This window comes from Ovis canadensis, chromosome 14, assembly GCF_042477335.2.
Source record: "Ovis canadensis isolate MfBH-ARS-UI-01 breed Bighorn chromosome 14, ARS-UI_OviCan_v2, whole genome shotgun sequence".
Classification (NCBI taxonomy): Eukaryota; Metazoa; Chordata; class Mammalia; order Artiodactyla; family Bovidae; genus Ovis; species Ovis canadensis.
Genome location: NC_091258.1, coordinates 31,837,464 through 31,860,296, shown reverse-complemented (window position 1 = coordinate 31,860,296; position 22,833 = coordinate 31,837,464). Strand labels below are relative to the sequence as shown.

The 22,833-nt window shown below is 55.8% G+C and overlaps 1 protein-coding gene and 1 non-coding gene across 14 annotated transcripts in view; both read right to left on the bottom strand.

Moving 5' to 3' along the window:
* ADCY7 (adenylate cyclase 7) overlaps positions 1-22,106 on the bottom strand; it is a 62,187-nt gene extending 40,081 nt beyond the window's left edge. For 2 of the 13 annotated variants that reach the window (XM_069549821.1, XM_069549818.1), the window contains exon 1: positions 22,032-22,106. Coding sequence is in view for 4 of the 13 variants with exons in the window: in XM_069549811.1 (XP_069405912.1) it covers positions 12,496-12,589 (94 nt within the window). In the remaining 9 variants the exon portion in view is untranslated. Of the gene's footprint in view, positions 1-2,845; positions 2,953-3,358; positions 3,466-8,847; positions 8,991-12,495; positions 12,993-21,528; positions 21,551-22,031 lie in introns of those variants that run through there. The other 11 variants (XM_069549808.1, XM_069549809.1, XM_069549816.1 and 8 more) reach the window with 10 other exon arrangements.
* TRNAC-ACA (transfer RNA cysteine (anticodon ACA)) lies at positions 16,349-16,420 on the bottom strand. The gene has a single exon. It is a non-coding gene; the product is annotated as a tRNA-Cys (tRNA).
* Positions 22,107-22,833: the final 727 nt, after the last annotated feature.

Here is a 22,833-nt window from a genome sequence, read left to right as displayed (position 1 = left end):
AAACTCAAAGGGCACTATAAAGCGATTGATAACTGAAGTGATACTCTAAATATATTAACATAGATGTGTTCCTGGCAGGTTTGTCAGAGTGGGTGTATATGTGTGTGTGCACAGATATATAAACACGTATGTGAATACCCCAAACATAAATGTATGTGTTAGTCGCTCAGTCATGTCCGACTCTTTGCGACCCCATGGGGTGTTGCCTGCCAGGCTCCTCTGTCCATGTGATTTTCCAAACATTCAATAGAGTGTATAAATCAAAGAGCTTCCCAGGTGGCTCAGTGGTAAAGAATCCACCTGCCAATGCAGAAGACGGAGAGATGCAGGTTCAATCCTTGGGTCAGGAAGATCCCCTGGAATAGGAAATGGCAACCCCCACCAGTATTCTTGCCTGGGAAATCCCATGGACAGAGGAGCCTGGCTGGTACATTTCATGAAGTTTCAAAGAAATGGATACAACGAGCGAGTGACTCAGTATACACACACACAAACAAAATAAGAAAAACATAAAAACAAACCCCAGGTTCGTCACGACCCTGAAAAGTCACCTATCCTTTTTGAGCTGCAGTTTCCTCATTTGAAAAAAAATGGGGGAATAACCTGACTCTCTAACTGGTGCCTTGCTGGGCTCGAGAGAGCACCTGTCCACTGGATCAAGGAAGGTAGGCCCGAGCTGGAGAGAGCCTCCAGGCAGCACCGGGTCCTCACCCCCAAGGCCTCTAGGGCTGCGGAGAGGAGTGAAAGCACAATACCCCTCCCTCAAGGCATGCTCTGCACACCCCGAACCCGACGGGGAGACAGAGGGCAGGAAACCAGCCCATGGGCGTCCCTGACCCGTCAGCCTCTGAGCACCTGCTGCAAACAGGCAAAGTCCCTGCCTCCTGGCCCCCGGGGCGGGTTAGGGGTGCTCTCACTCTACTTTCAGCCAGGGGAACCAACTCTGCGATCGCAAGCTACTTGTCCAAAGCCTCCTAGCTGGGATGCGAACTCTGAGCTGCCCGCTCCAAGGCCCAGGCTCCTTCCAAGCCCCACATGGGCATCTCCTGATGTGTGCTCTGTCCAACCACAAGGCCGTGAAAGACACACACACAGAGCCATGCACACGGAGCCGTGCACGCAGGGCCTCATACAGCCCAGTCCCTAGTCACAGGCAGCACTGGCCTTACCATTCTCTTCTTCTTTCTCTAAAGATACCCAAGACTTAGTTGCTCAGTCATGTCTGACTCTTGCGATCCTATGGACTGTAGCCCACCAGGCTCCTCTGCCCACAGGATTTCCCAGGCAGGAATACTGGAGTGGGTTGCCATGCCCTTCCTTCTCCAGGGTATCTTCCCGACCCAGGGATCAAACCTGGGTCTCCCACATTGCCGGCAGACTCTTTGCCAACTGAGCCACCAGGGAAAACCCAGAATCTGCCTGCAATGTGGGAGACCCAGTTTCGATCCCTGGGTCAGGAAGATGCCCTGGAGAAGGGCATGGCTACCCACTTCAGCATGCTTGCCTGGAAAATTCCATGAACAGAAGAGCTTGGTGGGCTACAGTCCATGGGGTCGCAAAGAGTCGGACATGACTGAGCAACCACCACTTTCACTTTCAAAGATACACTGTACACATTAGTGGATTACAGATTCTGAGAAGCCCTGTAAGAAAGCAAAGCTGCTGAATTAATAAACACGGCTAAACACTTGCCAGTCTTCTTGGTTCATGAGGCTCTTTTCTCATTAAATCTCTAATGAATCCTCTTTGGGAAATGCTGACTCCAACATCTCAACTCAGGGACCTTCCCCCAAGAAGCATCATGAACAGAGGTCACTGTCTGCCCCTTTCCTGACAGCCTGGGAGCTCCCTGAGGCTGGGGCCCAGCTCCCCCACCACCACCTGACCCTGGGCTGGGTTGGATGGGCACACGGGGACCAGCCCTGAGTCTGACCTTCAGGGTAGGGTACAGGGAAGACGGGAGGAGACCCTGCGCTCAGGCAGTCTCCAGCTGGGGAAACAATCCGCCCTGGGGAAGAGAAAGTGGAAGAGAACACTAACCAACCAGGAGAGACCCTCCTGTCCTACTCCCTGCCTCTCCCATGTCTTGCTTCAAAGTGCCCCTGCCTCAGTCTCCCCACCTGCTGCAAGCAAAGCAGTGCAAGGGACACAGACCTAAGGAGCTCTGCCTCTAAGCCCTCTCTGGGCCTGATTCCTCCCAGGGCAGGAAAGGCCCCCAGGGCCTGCGAGGTCCCTCCTCGCTCAGGTGACCAGAAAAGTTAGCTGCAGAGAGGTGAGCGGGACAGGCAGAGGGATAGGCACCCCCACACAGAATCAGCAGGCCCTGCGGGGCTTGCAGCCTCCCCTTGCACCCACGGAGCCCAGCGAGGCATCATTGCTGAGTCCGGCTCCCGAAGCCACTGCCCAGAGACCCCCACCAGAGAGCCCAGCCCTCACCCAAGGTGCCGAGACCCCCCTTCCTCGAAGCTTCCTGAGAACGGTGTAAGGTCAAGGGGGCACATCAGGGGGGAGAAGGGGGAGGGCTGCCTGGTGAAAGCCCAGCCCGGAGCCCGGAAGAGCCCTTTTGCAAGGGAAGCAGCTATAGCCGACCTCCTCCACACCCCCTGAAACCACAGCCCGGCTTCCGGAGCCGCAAACACAGGGGCTCAGGAGCCCCTCCCCACGGCTCTCCCCCGAGTCCAAGCGCCCCCATTCCTAGCCCACCCCTTCCCTTCACAGACTGGTCTTCCAGAGCCAGGCTCCCCTGGGCACTGGCAGTTGCCGTGATGGAGCCTAAGTCCACGGCAGCCACATGCCCCGCCAAACCCAAGCCTCCCCTGGGATCTTCCCCAAGTCCTCCCCTCACCTCGCCCCACGGACAATGAGCTCCGTCCTACTCACCCCTGCCCAACACGGTCCTCCAGTGCTTCCTGAGGCCCTCTTTGTGGCTGTGAGATTTGACTTTTTTCGGTTCCCCATACAAGCCCCACCCTTCTGTCTCCAGGCTCAGGCAGCCTAAGAGAGCTGCCTACCTCTCCACCCCCTAGCTCCCTCTGCCTGGCAAACTCCTGCATGCCCCACAGAGCCAGGCTGAGCGGCCACCTCCTCCAGGAGGGCTGCCCAATCTGGACTCAGAGCCTGTGTGTCCCACCACAGCACAGAAATCCTGGCCTGTCGGCCGGTGTCTGGCCACACACTGCCCCGCTCTCAGGACCCAACACTGCCTGGCACACAGAGGACACTCATACCCCAAACTCACGAACTGAGTCAAAAACAGCCTGCCCTGAACTGCAGAGCCTGGGCCCCAAGCCTGGTGTCACTAGTCCTGTCTGCATGAGCTTTGGCAGGTCACCTGCCTCTCAGGTCTCCCGATTCTCACCTGAGCAATGGAACAAATACATTCCCTGGCTCCCCGGCCTGTTCTGGCAGTGAAATGACCTAATGGCTATGAAAACTCCTTATAATATCTAGAAACTTCTCACGGGGAAGGGGGCTGACCTTGCGGTGCTGTTTCTACCTCAGCCCAAGGCCCGTGTGCTGCCACCCAACGGGTGCTCACTGGGCTCCTGCTCACACCAGGTACCACGTGAGGTGCTTGCTGGAGCTACAACAAACACGATGGGTGCCAGGTCCCTGTGAGCCCCTGCTGGGGGAGGGGAGAGACTAGACGCGGGCCACATAAGCCCCTCGAGGCGGAGAAATGCCAGGGTGGGCGAGGGCAATTGTGAGCCCAGGAAAGCCTAGTGGTCGAGAGCACAAGCTCTGAGACCCAACAAGCTAGAACCCCAGCTCCACATCAGAGGGGCTGGGTGACCTGAGGCACATTCATTAACCTCTCTGGGCCTCTGTTTCCTCATCTGCAGGATGGACATGTGATGGTACCTAAGGCCCAGGGGCCTGACCCAAGAGGCTGGCACCCAGGGAGTGCCATTGCTTGGGGCCACCCCAGACAGCTCCACACACAAGGGGTGGGCTGGAGAGACTGATGTCACTCCCACTCCATCATCCAGCCCAGAAGAGAGAGAGAGAGAGAGAGAGAGAGGTGGGCCTTGGGGGGCAGGAACACAGCTGAGGACCAGGGTGCCTGCAACAAAGACCCCACAACAAAACCTCACTTGCTGTCAGCCCCCGAAAGGCAGCTCCTGTCTTCTCTCACTCCCCTGCCAGAAAGCAGACTGGCAGAGAGATCCCAGGGTGCCAGCCCCTGACCCAGGCCTGCCTGGGAGGCGCAGAGGCACCCCTTCCCCAGGGAACCTGGGCAGCGGCTCCAGGGAGTCTGGGTGTTTCAAAACAAGATGCTTCCCCATTAGGCCAGGGCCCCATTAAAGTAATGCCTCCAGCCAACTTCAAAGAGCTCCTCCTCCCAGAGCCAGATGGGGGCTTGAAGGAGATGCCAAGGAGTAGGGCTCGGGGAGCAGGAATGGGCAGACCCGTGGGTTCCCTGACCCGCACGGCAGGGAGGTGGGTGGGAGGCAGAGTCAATCTGCCTACTGCAGAGATGGGGAGACTGAGGCAGGAAGATGGGCTGGCCAGCCCAAAGCCACAGCTCCCCGCTGAGTGCGGCCAGGGGAAACGCCTCCAGCACAGCTCTGACCGGGGAAGCACACCAGCGTCTGGGCCTGTTTCCCCACCGGTGTAGGGAGGGGGCCACACCCCAGGATCCTGGCCCTCCCCCCACTTGGCCAGCCAGTGATGGCAGGAGCCCCGGACCCAAGTCGGCTGCACCTGAGGTGGTGAGCTAAGCCACTTTCAAGGGCAAGGAGGCTCGGATCCTGAAGACAGAGCCCTTCACCCAGTACTCTGGGTCCCAAAGATGGGGGGTGGCACCACTGCCTGCATCTCCCCTGGGGGCCTCCTGATGCCTGAAAGCCAGGCCCGCTTCGCTGCTCCCCACCCACAAGTGGCACGAGTTCCCCCTGGGTCACAGGCACCCTGCCTCCATCACTCCCCCAGCCCAGCTCAGCAGAAAGCGAGAGGAGGCGGGCCTGGGGGCCAGGATCCCGTCTGAGGACCAGGGTACCCGCAACAAAGGCCTCAGTTTGTTTTTTTCCATCAGTCACGGCTGCAGGTAACTTCCTTCGTGGTCCAGGGGGGTGGGCGGACAGAGGCACAAAGAGGAGCAGGGAGCAAGGGGGTGGGGGCTCCCGGTGCCCGCGTCTTCTCCTGACCTCAAGGACTCCTGAAGCGGGAAGAGGTGACTCAAGGCATGAGAAGGGGGCTGAAGTGGGGAAGCACTCTGCGCAGAGGAGGCTGCAGCTGCTGCTCAGGTCAGGGGCAGGCCCAGAGTTTAGCAGACAGAACCAGAGGTGGGGGCAAGGATTGGGGGGCGGGGAAGGGCGAAAGCCAGGAGAAGGGGTTTGAACGCAAACGGGACAGGAGGAATTGATCCATCTGTGTGTTAGGGGAATGCAGGAACCCCACGGGCCTCGTCTCCAGGCCCAAGGTCAGCTGTCCCGGCCCCCCTTCACCCAGGGTGGGCTCAGTCTAGCCCCCAGCACAGCACTCTGCTCAGAAAACACCGATGGAGCAAGACCATCAAAGAGATCAGCAGACGGACGGAGAAAGGGCGACCCTGGGCGTCACGGGGAGAAGGTCGCCAGAGAGGCGACTTTCAGCCATCTTTCGGTGAAAAGGTGACTTTTCACAAAGGGGGCTCATTCAGCCCGCCCCCCCAACCCCGAGGCCCTGTTCTTCTAGAGGCGCAGTGGGTGGGGACGTGGGGAAAGGGGTGTGTGGGGAGCAGAGGTGCCGCGGCCCCGCAGGCCTGCGCGGGCACTGGGCAAGGCCCCGGCCGTGACGGAGCCCCTTGCGAAATCCGTGGGCTATGGCAGGCTGCGCTGGATGCCGATGGCTGTCAGGTGGGCACCGGGCCACCCTCTTTGGAAGGTGATGGCAGGAGGAACCACAGGCGGGCGAGTGAAGACTCCACAAGTGAGCCTGGGCTGGGAGGGCGGGGGCAGAGCTGCTGGGCCCCTCGGGCAGAGGAAGGGGGGCTCGCCACTGCCGGGAACATCGAGGCCTGAGTCTGCTGGTCTCGGATGCCTGGGAAGCATTTTTCAGGCCTTTAAGATTACCAGCAACCTGCCTGGGGGCTGCCACTTTACAGAGGAGAAAACCGAGAACCCAGAGACTGTGACTACCCCGAGGGCTACAGGGAGGCCCCTCAGCAATACCCTTCAGCCGGCCCTGCCCAGAGCCCCCTCCCCTCCCGGGTTCCCTGCTCCAAGGATGCCCACCCTCCCACCCAAGGCAGGACGGGGGAGAGAGCCCCAAACACAGCTGCACGCCAGTAACAACGGCAAACACTTCTGCACGGGCAGCGGCCTCTCCATGCCGGCCACGCCATGCACGCCCCTTCCTTTACTTCTACAGCTACCCAGCACGTTGGGTACCACGCGTGACCCATTTCACAGATGCAGGAAACTAGCTCAATCCCCTGCTCATCTTGTACACTGCCAGGAGAAGGCGGAGGGGTACTGAAGCCAAGCCTTCATCCAGCTCTGCCTGGAGGCAGGGGTCTGGACCCGATACCGAGGCCTCACTCACCGAGCCAGACTACCTCCCAGCTCTCGGCGACTGAGGCCTTTCAAAGGAAAGGAAACGCCGTTGGCACTTCCTACTCATCCCCAAGACCTGACCCCACCAAAGGCTGGACGTGGCCACACTGACTCAGAAGGGGGGACCCCCTCTGCCGGCTTCCTCAGAGACCCTGAACTTTCCCGGCCGAGTTAAGCACTGACCTCAGCCTAGGCAATGAGATGTGGATGCCTGCCTTTAGCTCACTATGAACGTGCCCACGGCAGGAGGAGAGAGGTGAGGGACAGGCCCGGCCCCCCCTTGGTGACCCAGCAATGCCGGGATGGCAAGTCACGGAAAATGCCAAGGGCTGGGTCACGCACCTCCCCACGGAGGCAGGACGCCGGCGCGCGTCCAGGAACGCAGGCCCCGCCGAGGCGAGAGCCCTGACTCAGCCCCGGGCACCCCGAGCTGGGGGCAGACAAGACCCTCTGCCAGGAAAGGCTCGCCCCACCGGCCCTCCAAAGCCACCCAGAGCCTGTTTGGCCGCGCTCCCCCACCAGCCCCTCCAAAGACGAGGCACAGCGTCCCGACCCCCACACCAGGCCTCAAACGTGGCGGCTCGCCCTGAAGGCAGCGCACGCCAATGGAAGCCCCGAGGACTGACTCCCTGTGTGACTCAGGACAAGACCTCGGGCTTGCCCTCCACAAACAGGGGGCAGATGACACTACCACACCGGGCGGTGGGGGTTGGAGGGGGTGGGTAGTCAGGGAATGGGTTAAACCAATAATTACAAACTGTAAAAGGGGTGCCCGTCCTCAAAGCAACATCAAGTCGGGCCTCTGTCTCCTCTGGAAAAGCACCTTTGGCTTTTTGGAAGCCCCATTTTTGCCCCCAACCCCCACCCCCACTGCACCAGCCCCCATCCCCAAAGGGCCCACAGGAAGCCTGCCTGTCCCCATACCCACTTCTGGCAACGAGGCCCCACAACTGCCCTTCCTTCACCCCCTACCTCACCCCTGGGAAAATGGTCGCCAGCAAACAGTCACTTGTTTTCAGCGAATTACCCCTGGAGACTCCCCCACGAAGTTCACACCTTCCCCGCTGAGGGCAGACACGGCACAACCTGAGAGTCCTCCTCCCCCACACCCGGAGCCACAGGAAAACTCCAGGAAGCCCAGGGCCCGTCTGGAGGGGGAGGCCCGCGGCCGGGTCAGAAACCAGGGCTCTCAGATGAGCCTTCCAGACCCCGCACCCCTGGACGCCCACACTTCCTGTGCAGCCGACCCCGCTGCACTTCCTCTTAAGTCTCCCCGTTTCATTTCTGTGTCTTCTTTAGCCCTGTCCAAGCCAAAAATACATGCATGAAGTAACAGGTCCTATTTACAGATTTTTTTTTTTCCTGAAACACATTAAAACGAATACCTACATTTTAAGCACGTTCATCCACATGGCTAAAAGCAGCTGAGGAGCAGTTCCCTCCCTAACCTTAGGAACGGTGGTCTAGTCACCCCTCACATGTCCGTGGTGGAGAGAGCCGGTGACAGCCCACGGTCACACAGCTATTGCAGGCAAAGCCAGTCTGGGCTGCGGCCGTCCATCCAGGCCTTGGGGCCAGGGGGTCTGTCTCCTGGAGGTCAAGCCCAGCCCTCCGCTTTCTCTCCCCCTCCCTATCCTCTCCCTCAGGGGCTGGCCAGGCGGCGGAAGCCCGCTGGGCCCGCTGTCCTGACCCCCATGTGATGACATGGACAAGAGGGCTTGCTTTGCCCTGTGTCTGTGTCTGGATGAATGGGCAGAAAGATCCAGGAGGACCCACTCCCCATGGTCCCTATTGCTCGCCCCAGAGCTTTGGGCTGAGAGGACTTGGAGGGAAGGAGAGGCTGCTCCGTCCACTTTCTTGAGGCGTCTTGGTTGTCTCTCGGGCATGCGTCACTTTCAGAGTGTGGCTTTGGTTTTTTTCTGTTCTTTTTTTCAATCTAACAAAATAAATTCAATTGCTCTTCCCTCATTCACTTTTACTTTCACTGAGAAAAGTAAAGTGTACTTGTAAATGTACAGCTACAACCTTGAAAAGAAAGGTGGACACCTGAGAGTCTGTGGGTCACGGCAGTCTAGGTGGGCCGAGCCAAATGACCCCCACCACAGCCGTAACAGCAGCTTCTTGTCAGGCTGAGACACGTCAGTGACCTTGTCCAGGAGCCCCCACACCTGGCCATCCAAGGCCTCCCCTACCGCCAGTCCAGATCGTGTCCACCCATGCCCCGGCCAGGCCTGCATCGTGGGGAGGGGTGCTGCCCAGGGGCCCCAGGCTTCTAGGACAGATGGCGCCCCATCCCCTCTGCCCTCTTTACCTGGCTTTCTTCCAGGGCCCCCCAGCAGCTGGGCCAGGGTCAGAGCCCGCTCAGAGTTGACCGTCGCCTGCCTCTCCTTGGCCAGCATCCAGACTCACACACGTGAAGGCTCCTTCCACCGGCTACCTAATGAGAGTGACTCACATCTGGACCCACAACTTCCTGCTCTGGTGGTGGGAGCAGCAGAAAGGCTAACGTTGAGCCCTCAGCTCAGCCCCTCTCCCAGCCACAGCAAGAGCCCTCGACAGAAGTCGGGGGGAGCCGTCAGGCCAGGCTCTCAGCTCCAATGACCTCATGGAAATTGGAAGCTTTAAACTGGAACAATTTTCATAAAGTAAAAATAAAACAAGCACCCAAAGCCTGCATTAGAAGCCTGGTGATGCTGGCTGGAGGCAGGGGGCGAGCAACACCTTAATGAGCAATTAAGAGGCGACAGAAGCCTGCCAGGGAGCCTCTTCCTGGCTCCGCCTCTCAGACAGGGCCCTGAGCCTCAGTTTCCTCACCCACACAGTGAGGGGGCCTCATCCCTCTCTGAGAGGTCAAAGGTCTCCAGTCTGGCTTGCCACCTCTCCATCTCACAGCTGCACCCCGCCCTGTGCTGGGGCCAGGCCAGGGGCCAAGGTTAAGGCCCCGGGTTGGAATCCCTATTCCAAAGAGCCCCCAGACAACCCCAGCACCCCTGCATCCCTGGAAGCCATGCATCAGGCTCCAGTTTCCCCTTCCACTTCAGGCCTCAGCTTCCCTTCTGGAATGGTGGGATGCTCAGCGGTGAGGTGGGAGATAGGAAGGGAGCAGGGTGCACAGACGGCCCCAGATGGAGGGGGAAGCACCTCCTGGTCCGCAGGGAGTCCCCTGAACATGTGATATGGGGACCTGGGGTCATTTTCTACCTTGTATCCTGACAGTAAGCCGTATTGTTCAATAACAAAGAAGGGTGTGCTAAATCCGTCAGTCGTGTCTGACTCTTTGCAACCTCATGGACTGTAGCCCGCCAGGTTCCCCTGTCCAGGGGATTCTCTGGGCAAGAATACTGGAGTGGGCTCCTCCAGACAAGAGAATGGAGCCCAGTTTTCCCAGCCTTTGCCCTCCCCAGGTCTCCCCTCCAGCTCCTTCCTCAGAGGAGGCACTCTTCCCTGCCAGCCTGCGGCACCCTGAGCCCCAGTCACTGGGCACTTGGCACCCCACCCTCACACCAACTGCGAGGTCCCAGCAGGCAGGACCTGGGGTCAGCATTTAAACAGTGTGCTGGGCACCACGCCCAGCCTCAGGAGGAGGTCCTGCTATCATGCCCATTCTGTAGAGAGAAAACTGAGACTCAGAGAGGCTACTCACTTGCTCAAGCACACACAGCTGGAAAAAAAAAAGAACGGGAAGAGCCAGAACTGAACCTCAGGTCTGTCTGACTCTATAGCTGGTGCTTTCAATCACTGACATCGTGACCCTCCCCAGGGGCAATGAACAAACGGCTTCCCTGGAGACAGGCTGCTCCTGCTGGAGAAACTCCCCCCAGGGAGCAGCAGCTGTGGGCTTCCTCAGCCTCAGGCAGGGAAGGCTGGCTTTCCTTCACTCAAGGTGCCAGGCGCTCAGCACAACCCACCCCTCCCCTCTCACTCCGCAACATCCCCCCTCCTCCCTGTGGGCAGGACCCCTCTAGGGTGCTGGGGACACAAGCGTGACTTGGACACACCCCCTGCCAGGCCCACTTTGTGACAAGGCACTAAGATCTGGGAGGGGCATCCTTGAAGGTGAGATACACGGTCCAGAGCTCAGGGGACAGAGACCTCACCCACCTAGAGGAGGAAGAGGCCCACAAAAGGGTGTCTCAGGCCAGGGAGATGGCCCACTCAGTGCCTGGCTGCTGCGTGGGAGCCACCAGTCCACACACAAGAGAGTGGCCAAGCCGTGAAACGGTGGGCAAGACAGAATAGAACTGCAGCAAAAACAAGGCAGACACGGTTGGCAGTCGGCCAAGAGACAAATAACGCCGAGCGCTGAGCAAATAGTTTGGCCCCAGTTGACAAACCCAGATGTCAAGCCCTTCCCCCTAGGGAAGAAACCCCACAGCACCCCAGGCAGATGTCTGGGAGGGAGTGTGGACAAGGAAACCATCCGTACGAGAGCTACCACACCCCAGAGGAGCCCTGAGAAGGGTCCAAGCAATCAGGCTGGTGATTCACTCTCAATACAGTCCTTTGTCCCATGAATATGGGATCAAGAGGCCGAGAGCTCTGCAATCAGAGTCCCCATCGAGTGACCTTGGCCCCGTTGCATTACCTTGGCCCATCGTAAAGGCAGGGTGACATCATCCAGTGCCTTGGGAGGCTGTGAGGGTTAAGTGAGAAAGGTGTGTAGGGCACACAGCAAGTGCTCAATGATAGCCGAAGATAAGGAAGGCCAGACAGAGGGTGTTCTCCCGATCCTGGCTCTACTGCATGCCTGCCCTGGTCAGAGACCTTCCACGGCTTCTCGGTGTCTCCTGAGTCAAATCCTGGCTCCTCCACTTGACCCACCCCCACGCCTGGCCCAAGTCATCTCTGCGGCCTGATCTCCCGCGACCCCACGATCCAGCTGCCTCACCCCGCCGTGCCCTGGCTCAGGCCTTCCGGCCACTTGGGATGGTTAAAATGCTACTCATCCTGCCAAGACAAGGACAAATGCCACCTTTCCGGAAGCAATGTCCCATCGTCACCTCCTCTGGACCACAGGGGTCTCCTTAGAGGATACACACTGCCATATTCCTTCCATAGCTTCCACTTCCAGTAACAGCTCCCTGTTCCTACGGGTAGTCAGCCCTTTGGCGAGGGGGTGGGGGGGCTCCTGGTCAGTGTCCACTGGGGAATGGGCAGGTGACTCTAAATGCTCAATTCTAGGACTTTTGTAGGAACTCAATGGAAAAAAAAAATGATGCTCTCATTTCACTAGGCTGGGAGAATAAGAGCTGGAAGCTGCTGGGGCCACAGCGGTAGGCAGCCCCAGTGACCCTTGCCTCCTGGTGTCCATGCCCTTGTATGGTGCCCTCCCACATCACCTGGGTGACCAACAAAATGCCGTAGACATCACATGCTTATCTTCCAAAGTTATGAAAGATACTGCGGCTTCCACCTTGCTCCCCCTTGGATTACTCACTCTAGGGGAAACCAGCCAGCATGTCATGAGGACACTCGAGCAGTCCTGCGGTGAGAACTGAGGCCTCCTGCCCACAGCCACCATCGACCTGCCACCCACACGTCTGAGCCACCTCGGAAGCGCACCCTCCAGCCCCCGTCAAGACTGCACTGACGCGCTGTCACTGCAGCGTCCCTACTGATCGGGAGTGACAGGGGGAGGGGTCACCTCTTCTCTTCCAGCAGACCATCCCCCTCCAAGCACCAGGCACTCAAGAGCCCTTTGTACATTTCTGCCAATCTGATCTGCCCCCAGAGTCTTCTAACAAGAATGCAGAGCAGAGAAACAGAGCCCACTCTCCGTGCAGACAGCAGCACTCACCCGGCCTGGAGGACAGAGCAGTCTGGCCCAGTACTGGCATCAGGCCTCCGGGCTGCCCCTCCTTCAGGCCCTCAGCTCTTCCACGCTCTGGGCCAGGGGGACCAAAGTGAGATCCCCAAGGAGACAGCCTCGCTGAGGCAGGCACAAGCTTGTGTCACTCACCCTCCTCCGAGATGGACTCTTCACACTGATGAGTTGGGGCCCGAGGGGGTTGCATTCCAGTGCAGCGACTCACCTCCGGCGCCTCTGCCTTCATCTCTTCTGGGTTGACTGCAGGCTCAGAGATGTGCTAAGATCCCTTCCCTGCTCAGGCGGGAAACATGGAGATGCTCTGGCTCACTCCTTCACTTATATCCTCCAAGTTACAAGATGGAACAAGGGCCTTCACTCCTAATCAGTGGTGGTCCTAAGGGGCGACTTGGGGTGAACTACCAAACCACTCCAAAAAAAACACATGTGCTAAGAAGTAAACAGCATCTTTGTTCCCAAAGTCAGCTCCCTTAGCCACTGTCCCGCCTGTGTAGAGATCTAAACAGCTGCTGCTTGTCCCAGGTCCAATACCAGACAAGGAAAGATGAACAACCGTGCATCCTGTGGGTGGCACAGCCTACCAGAAGGCAGGGGGCTGGCTCCCATGACCACCTCCGGCCCCAGCCTCTGCCAGGCCTCTGGGACAGGACTTTGGACAAGGAAAGGGGTAGGCCCGGTCACAGGGTGTTGAGCAACTGCAGAGACTCCTAAAAGAACAGATGTGAAAGCAACTGCCCTGCCAACCAAAAGTCCTTATTTCCTTTGAAAAACTCGGCAGCTGGGCTATACCCGCGGCCGCCTGTCCTTCCCCACACCCTGCCTGGTATGAACCCCTGAGGGACAGAGAGAAAGACCACGTCCCTCCCTACAGATCCTGGGAAGGAAGTTATGGAGATTCCACAAGGCGAAAACAGACCCATGTGTAAAGTTCCACCTTTCATTTAACAGTAGCACAGATGTACATACACGTGTACGTGTGTGTGTGTGTGTGTGTATAGATATATATATATATTTTTTTCCCCCCCACACACAAGAAAGTCTGAAAGGATATACTCCAAATCTTAGGAGTTATCATTAGGTGATAAAATTCAGCAGTCTTAATTTCATACTTTTCTTGTTTATGCCTGTTTTCTAATTTTCTCTAATAAAAGTATACTACCCATGTAATTAAAAGATTAATAGGGAAAAGCAACTACTATGGACAAAAACCAGGAATAAGGAAAAACAACGGCCTGAGACTGGAAGTTCTTCACTCACTCAGCACCACTTGTAACCAGGTGAAAATGAAAGGTTTTTATGATGAGAAGTCCTGCTATCTCAAAGCCACTGAAGATAGCAGAAAGAGATTGTCCCAGACAATGCAAGCTTCCCAGCAGAAGTTTCCAACCTCCTCTCCAAAGTGCTTTTGCGGTGGCAGCAGGGCGGGGTGGGCGTGTGCTGTGCGAAGTCGCTCAGTCCTTTCGGACTCTTCACGACCCCCGTGGACTGTAGCCCTCCAGGTTCCTCCATCCATGGGATTCTCCAGGCAAGAACATTGGAGTGGGTTGCCATTTCCTACTCCAGGGGTGGGGGTAGTTGAAGCTAAAGTAGATCAAGGCTAGAGACACAACTACCAATTTAAAAAATGTGTTGATCATTATAGAGAGCTCAAAGAAGCACAACATCTGGCCCGAGAGACAATGAATGAACATCAATACTACCGACTAAAGAAGACTTGAGAAAGACATCAACCCATTAAAGACATCCCATTACGTAGACCTCATTTGAATTCTGATTTTAAAAACTAAAAATTTTTTTAAATTTTATTTTTGACCTGTATGAAACAATTGAAACCTGAACACAACACACTGACTGGATAGCTATAATTTTAAAGAATACTGCTAAGTTTTAGATGTGGAGATAATTCTTTTTTTTTTCTTTTTTTCACGCCTTCTCTCTCAGGAATATAAACAAGAATACTTCCCCAGAATTGCAGGCTCAGTTCCAGATCACCACAATAAACAAATATGTCAACAAGGTGAGTCACACACATTTTTTGGTTTCCCAGTGCATATAAATGTTATGTTTACACTAGACGGTAGCCTGTTACGAGTGAAACAGCATTATATCTAAGAAACGTACGTACCTTAATTTTAAAATACGTTACTGCTAAAAAATGCAAGCCATCATCTGACAAGACAAGGTGGCCACAAGCCCTCAATTTGTTTAAAAAAAAAAGAAAGAAAAACACACACACAGAATTTACCTGCAAAGCACAATAAAAGGAGGCATGGCTGTACTACCATCTCCACAGATGAAGTGCCATGAGGCCCGGAAGGGGGAAGTGTGTGGGAGCAGAGATGACTCCAGGGTGGCCCAGGGCTGGAAGCCGCGGCACCTAGGGGCTGAGTATGTGTGGGCAGGCATGCCATTCTGTCTTCCTTCGTGGGTGTGTAGTTTCTCCATAACGAAACGCTGAAACAGTCACTGTCAGGGCTCTGGCATCTGCTCTCTCATCTGGGTGTCACTCGATGCCGGTATCATTCCCAGCCCCCTTCCTAGAGATGAAAGATGTCCCCCACCCCCAGGGAGTCTCAGAGCTGGAAGCACAGAATCGGTCTCAGCCCGGCTCCCTGGAAGGGGTGGGGGAGAGTTCACTACCCTGTCCCCCAAATCACAAGGATGCGCTCCTGGCCTGACCCCCGAGCATGGGCACGGACGACCCCAGGCCCCTCTGCGGAAGCAGAACAGGCTGCGGGGTTGCAGGCGCCACCACCATGGGCCAGCCTGGAGTGCAGGCCACCTTCTCCTTCGCCTCCACCCACCTCCCCCACAGGAGCTTAAAGGCTTCCAGTACCAGCCTGGATGGCGGCACCTTAACCCCTCTCCTGGCAAAGCCCTCCAGTGGGCACCCCTCCCTGTCTCATCCTCTGACCGCAAAGCAGTTTATGGAGGAGGGGGTTGCTCTCGGCGCCCAAGACCTCCACGCCCCCAGACACAGCCCTACCACAAACCTGCATCCAGCCTTCAAGGTGCAAAGTGGACCTGTCTTAATTCACCCTACAGAAAAGAATCCCAAGTGTGTACGAAGACTTAGCTATGGGCTCCTTAGCACAGAGATCTAACTGCAGAACTACTGGAGAAAACCTAAGTGTCCAGCAAGAGCAGGGCTGAGAAAATCAGTCCGGGTTCCTAGCGTACGAAATGCTGGGGTGAGCCCAATACATGTCTTGGAAACCCAGCACCTCTACTCCCAAAGTCTGGGAGTAAGCGGGACAGAATAAGAAATGTGATATTCATTTTTTTCTTCTTGTCACATGTTGAAAAAAAAAACAACACACAAGAAATCATCTGGAAAGACTACATCAAGGCACTATTGGGTTACATTAATGAGCACAGATTCTGTTTTATCTCCCCCACTTAACTGCTTAGGTTTTCTGCTTTTTAATAATAAATGAGAATTATTTCTGTAATTAACACAAAATCCAAGCCATCTGAAAATAAGAAATGAGCTGATCCTCTCCTCCTCCCCAGGAACGCAGCTCAGGGTCTTGGCCCAGGAGGCAGAAGCTGCCTGGCTGTGTGGGACTCCCCTTCAAGGTCACCCTGCCTCTCTGAGCCTCAGTTTCCCCATCTGTCAGACACCAAACCCACCAGGCGAGCCCCTCCCACCTGGCCATGGGGCCTGTGCCCTCCTCTGTGAGACTGAGGGCAATGAAGCACACCCACAAGGCCACAGGAACACCACCTTCCCAGCCTCCCTGCCCCACTCCTCTGGACCAGTGCCCTCTCTCCCAGCCTTTGCTCATTCTGCTGCCTCTTGGGAACCAGGGGCATCAGAGGCCAAGCGTAGAGTGAAACAGTGACAGAAGAAGAAAGTGAAGTCACTCAGTCCTGTCCAACTCCTTGCGACCCCATGGACTGTAGCCCACAAGGCTCCTCTGTCCATGGGATTCTCTTAAGCAAGAGTACTGGAGTGGGTTGCCATTTCCTTCTCTAGAGGATCTTCCCAACCCAGGGATCGAACCCGGGTCTCCTGCATTGTAGGCAGATGCTTTACCATCTGAGCCACCAGGGAAGTCCTACGACCATATCTCGAGACCCCCACCTGATGTGCCAGCCTCCAACCTTCTGACCACCCTTCATGGAGGCAGTACAGCCTCATTTTACAGAGGAAGACCAGAGACTCAGAGAAGAGAAATAATCACCCACCTACATACACCAACCCAAGACGAAGAGTGCACGCTGGGGGCCGTTCGGGCAGTTCCTCATGGGGTATCAGCAAACCACCCTTTACCCCTTCTGCAGAGCCAGGAGCACTGCTGAGGCTGCAGGCAGGATGAGGGGAGACAGGAACTTGGCAGGACAGAGCGGGCGGGAGCTATACACCTTCGGGCTCCTGCTCCGCGGGCCTGCAGCCCCCGGCCTCTCCCCACACACCTGGCAGGTGCTCACGTGCAGGCTGGGCCAAGCAGGTGCACCCACTGCAAGCGGGAGTGGGTGGGGCAGGGGAGAGCCCCGGCCTCCGGGCCTGGCACCCTGGGATCGGGTGTGCACTGACACTCCCCTCAGACAGCAAGCTCAGAGCCCCCAGAGGCCAGAGGGGACAGTCAGGCGGGCTGGCTGTCTGGGCACCACGGCAAACTGGAAGCTCTGTGTGAGGACGCTCTGCTGCCAAGCTTCACCTAGCAGCTGTCACAAAGGAGTGTGGCCAATGCTGCAAGCCTTCTGAGTTATCAAAGGAAATCAGAAGTCTGGGTTTTTACAGGAACAGACTCACAGGCCTGGAAAACAAACTTACAATTCCCAAAGAGAAGAGGCAGGGGGTAAATTAGGGGTATCAGATTAACAGGGGGCTTCCCTGCTGGCTCAGTCAGTAAAAGAATCTGCCTGCAATGCAGGAGACCACCTGCAATTTAGGAGGCTTGGGTTCAATCCCTGGGTCAGGAAGATCCTCTGGAGAAGGAAATGACAACCCACTCCAGTAGTCTCGCCTGGAGAATCCCTTGGACTGAGGAGCCTGGCGGGCTGCAGTCCTTGGGATTGCAAAGAGTTGGACATGAATTAGCAGCTTCATTTTTTTGGTTTGTTTTAGGATTAACAGATACACACTGCTATATGTAAAATAGATAAACAAGGATTTTCTGCATAGCATGGGGAACTATATTCAATACCTAGTAATAATCTATAATGGAAAAGAATCTAAAAAATAAATAATTTATATATATATAACTACAAATATGTTAATATATATAACTAAAAAAAAAAAAAAGAAATCTGGGTTTTTACATAAAATCTCATGGTTTCAGATGCTGGCGATTAATCCAAAATAAATTTCAAGCAGTTCTCCTATAGGTTCTCTGGACTTAATGCTGTGTGGCCCTGAGCAAACCACTTAACATCTCTGGGATTCAACTGTCATCTGTAAAGTGGAAAAATAGCCCATGGTATTGTAACAAGGAGACAAGATACACTTTGTCCATATTAATGATAATAAAAGGCAACAGTAACAACAGCAGTTAAATTCAATGAGTGCCAGGCACTAAGTAACATGAGTTAATGTGGTTTCATTCAAGCTATTAGATAGGCATTCTTTTAACTTTGTGTTTTGAAATAGTTCAAACTTTTAGAAAAGTTACATGAAAACTACAAAGAATTCTCCTATACCTTAATTCAGATTTGCCTATTTGTATCATTTTTGCCTCACTTTTATTATGCTTATACATATGTTTCTCTTTAATATTGAGAGTGGGCTGCTTATACAGTGAGCTTCTAAATACTTCAGTGCATATTTCCTAAGATCAAGGCCCTATATTTGGTCTTTAATATTAATTTGGTCATTTAATATTAATACACTCTAATCTAAAGTGTGAGTCACTCAGTCACGTGTCTTTGCAACCCCATGGACTGTAGCCCACCAGGCTCCTCTGTCCATGGAATTCTCTAGGCAAGAATACTGGAGTGAGTTGCCATTTCCTTCTCCAGGGGATCTTTCTGACCCAGGGATCGAACTCAGGTCTCCTGCACTGCAGGCGGCTTCTTTACAGTCCGGGTCTAATCTACAGTCCATACCTAATTCCGTCAGCTGTCCTAATGATGCTCTTCATGCAATGTGTTTCAGCACAGACCCATATTTGCATTTGGTTGTCATGTCACTTTGGCCTCTTTTAATCAGAAGCTGTTCCTGGCTTTTGAGATAAGTATTCTTATTCCATCTCCTTTTCATTGATAAGAAACTGAAGTTCAGAGAGGTTGAAGCACCTGCCCAAAGTCACACAGCTAGGAAACGTTAAGGCTGGACTCAAGCCTAAGAGATGCCCTCCAGAGCATGTGTTCTTGTCCTCCAGGAATAAAAGCTTGCAAATACTAGCCTTTGTTGTTAACAACTGAAAACAGTGCCTCTCTCTGCAAACAGGTGGATAGCTGCTCACAGCCACCTCACTCAGCAGGTGGTCATTAACTGAAGGGGTGGCCTCCTGTGCACACACTGGCTGGACCTCCCACTGCCAGCTCCCCACACTTGGCAATGGCCCTGGCCCAATGCCCACCCTAACCAGAGAGGCCCCATTTAGCTCCCTCTATACAAGCTGAGCAGTGGAGAGCTGGGAGGACCACGGCTCCTGCCTTTCTAGTTCCCCTCTTAAAGTGACAGTCAAGGTTCAAATGCCCATGTCCAAAAATCTCAGGAAAACAAACACCCAAGGGGGCAGAGCCTGAAATCAAAAGGGCCCCCAAGCCATGCCCCTGGCCCACACCATCCCTGGGGTCCCTTGTCCAAGAGGGGATTGAGCATGTCCTAACATACATAACAGAGTTGACTGGAGAAAAGGGTTTATAGGAAGGAGGAGGAGCAAGGGCTGGGGGTGGGAGTGGAGTTCTCACCGCAAGAAGCAGAGAGGACTCAGGACTCCAGGGCATCACCCAGCCTGTGTTACATGCAGAGAGGAGCAGGAGGCTGTGGGCTGATCACGCTCAGGAAGTAAAACTCAGCTTCCTCAGTGAGGACCCCCAGAGATGTGGACTCATCCACTCTTCTCTGGCCAAAGCGCCTGCCCCCAATTCCAACCCAGACCAGGCGGCATCAGCTTAGGAAACCACTCTCTTTGACTTCTGGATGGGTGTGGCTCAGGGCTGGAAACTGCCACCAACCTTGCCTCCATCACCTCTGGCTCCTGTCCACCCGCCAGCCAGGCCCCATCAGACAGCTCTTCAACGGTCAGTCGTTAGCCACAAATACCAGCAGACTCGCAGCAGGAGAGGTGACGCCGCCAATAAGCAGCTTTGCAACAGATCCAAGTGTCGTCTACTGCCTGAGTTCCAGGCCACTCTAGAGGCTAATTTGTGCTGAAATATCTCAAAATCCTGGCACCTTCCTTTTGCACACGCTATTAAATGTGGAAGTTTACAGACCTCACCTGCAAGCCCAATTTAAAGTTTCAGAAGCTAGAATAGCTCTTGAAACACTTCCAGAACAAACAAGCAAGTTTTGCTTTTCTTCTTCACTGTAGACAATGTTGAAAATACAGAAAGCATGAATAAACAAGAAAAGGACCTATTAACAGAGCCCCCCTCAAAAAAGATATCGCAGTGAAGACTCCTCCATCTATCCTTCTAGACAGATGGCCTGCTACTCTGTGAGCCTCTCTCTACAGAGGTGTTTGGGACTAAACTGTAACCACTCTGTCACCCCTATTAGCCAGCAGGCTTCCGACTGCAGGGACCACGTCTAACTCGCTTTTCTGCCTCCTGCCCAGGCAGGCCATTCAAGGCTCCCTTGCTGGAGTTGCCATGGAGGCTATGTAAGTCTTTATCCCCATATTAGCAGTCCCTCTGAGCCCAGTTACAAAAGCAGGGGTTCCAAAAGGTAGGATCAGTAGCAAAACCCCAGAGCATCCCTCAGTGGGGGGTAGTAGGAACAGGAAGAAGGATGAGTTGGGCAGGTAGGTGGACAGGCAATATGTTTCACTCTTGAAGGGGATTTAACAGGCCCACTTGAGACTGCCTAGGGGATGTGATCAGGCTCCTACTGGGTACTGAGACTCCACCAGAACCGGGCCAAAACTGGACAGGAAGACCAGAAGGCCAGGCCCTAGTCCCCACTCCAGGCCTAACTTGCTACAAGCCCTTTGAAGACTTCAGCTTTCCCACTCGTAAATGGTGTTGATCATTTCTGTCCTAACTCACAGGATCAAACGGTACAAGAAACACCCCACAGCTCTGTAAGCCATCCGGCCTCAGAAATTAGAATTCTCTCACCTCTTCTCGCCTTCCTCCATAAAAGGCCCAAGAACAACCACGCTTATAAGCCGGAGGGCATCAAGGGCTGAGGAAGATCCAGCCACTGAGAACCCTAAACATTCAGTACAGGGGGAGGCAGATCCAAAAGGCCCCCTGTAGACCCAGCTCGCCACTCCCATGAGGCCTCCTCACTCCACCAGGGATCTGCCCCCACAGCTCCAGGTCCACAGGGGGACACTCTCCCCTCTCCTAGGAGGGTACCTGCCCATGTGGAAAAGCAGTGACTGAATGCCAGAGGCCCTCCTCTCAGGGCCCAGAGCCCCAGCTTGTCAAGTCCCCTCAGCTTCACATCCTGAGACCACTGCAGTCCTGCTGCTCATTCATTCATTCATGTTTCTGTTGGACCAGGTCTGAGGCTTCAGCAAGCCATGAGGGCCCTGCACCTAAGGCCAGTCCAGATCTGGCCATTCCAGACACAGCCCAGCCCCTAAGGGCACCTGTGGCTCTCACCTTAAAGGCTCTACTTGTAATGAAACGGCCCCAACTCTCATTTTCCAGCTTTGGCTCTTGGCCACAGAAAGAAAAAGTGTTCTTGGCCTTTGGGAAAGGGGATCCAAGATATAAACCAGGAGAGAGAACAACTAGAGCCCACACTGAGAAAGCCTCCAGCATTTCACCCCAGCCAGGGATGGTTCGCTTCCCTTTCATGTGAAAGGTTAGGTTTCTGTCTTGCCAGCTCTCCCTCTATACACCGCCCTGGCCCCGGACAGGCATGGGGTTCCTGCTCACTGCTGGCTGTAGCTGGATGGCTTCCAAGCCAGCCCTTAGTCTTGTCCTTACCTGAGTTTTCTCTCTGAGTTATTTCTTACTTTAAGCAGAGTACATTGATCTTCCAGGGCCCCTGCCTTGTCAGAGCCTAAGAAACCCGACAAACCAGCCCCTCTTTACCATCATAAGCCAATGGGCATTCCAACAGAGTGATTGGAGGGTGCCGGAGCCGGGGGCACAGAGCCATGCCCCTCAGTGAGGTCGCAGTCGGCCATCCGGAGAGTGGATTGGGCCCCAGTTCCTGCGCTGGGGTCCTGTCTGGGCCAGGGTCTTCCCCGCAGTACCTGACGGAGGGGGACATCTGAGAAGACCCACCCCAAGCTCGGGCTGGAGACAGCGGCTCCGCGGGCAAGCTGCTGGCAGGGGGGTGGGAGTCGCGCCTCTCCCGGCTCCTGAGACGGGGGAAAAGGCGGGCCGAGCGCGGGGCCCGGCTGCAGCCGCCCCGGCCCACACCCACCCCTCCGTCTGGGTGCGGCCCGGGCGGGCGGGAGGCGAGGAAGCCGCAGACGCGCCCCCCACGCCCACGCCCCGCCGCGCGGGGGTCCGAGGACCCGACTGGCGGCCGCGCGCCCCCTCGGCCCGGCCGGCCGCGCCTCTCCCCGCCGGCGCCGGCGCGCGCTCACCTGCCGGCCCGCTCCGATCCGCGCGGCTCCCGCTCCGGCCGCTCCGCCGCCCGAGTGGCCGCGCCGCCGCGGGCCGGATCGCGCGGGGCGGGCGGGGGCGGCGGAGCGGCCGCAGGCGCCCCCCGCTGGCCGCCCGGCCCAGCCCCGAGCCCGCGACGTCGCGGCCGGGAGGGAGCGCCGCGTGCCGCCGCCCTGCTCGGTTGCCCCCAGAAAGGCTGAAATCGCGCAGACACCCCACGGCCGGCGCCCGCCTGCCCACACGGGTGTGGGAGCCAGCGGCCAGGCGCCCTGGGAACGTGGGCAGGAAATAAAACCTTCTCCAGACTCATTTCTTCCTCAAAGTCACGCACGTGTCTGGACGCGCCAGGTGCAGCCCCACCCCACCAGAGGGAAACACTTTCTAGCAAACTCTTTCAGCTGTTTCTGCTCCGATTTCCCACCCCACCCCCACTAGCAACGCCCGTTTCTAAAGGATCCATAGACTGGTCTGGTACCCTCCTGCCAAGATGCGGGAAACGAGTCGTAATCTACTGTTTCATTCGGGCCTCAGCTCCTAGGAGGTCTGGAGGTCCGAGCCGCCCCAACGCCCGCGCGAGTCTGGCCCTTACTGACTTTCTTCTCTGGCACCAGGAAGACCAAGCCTGCCTCAGAAAGTAGCTGTCCTCAGAAAGTAGGTGTCGTAACCTCGTCATGACCCCACTCACCGCTGTCGACAACCCAGGGTGGGGCCCAAGAACTGGCAGCAAAAAAACAAATACAAAAGCCACCACTGTGTCCTGTTTCCGAAGCACCAAGGCTGGAA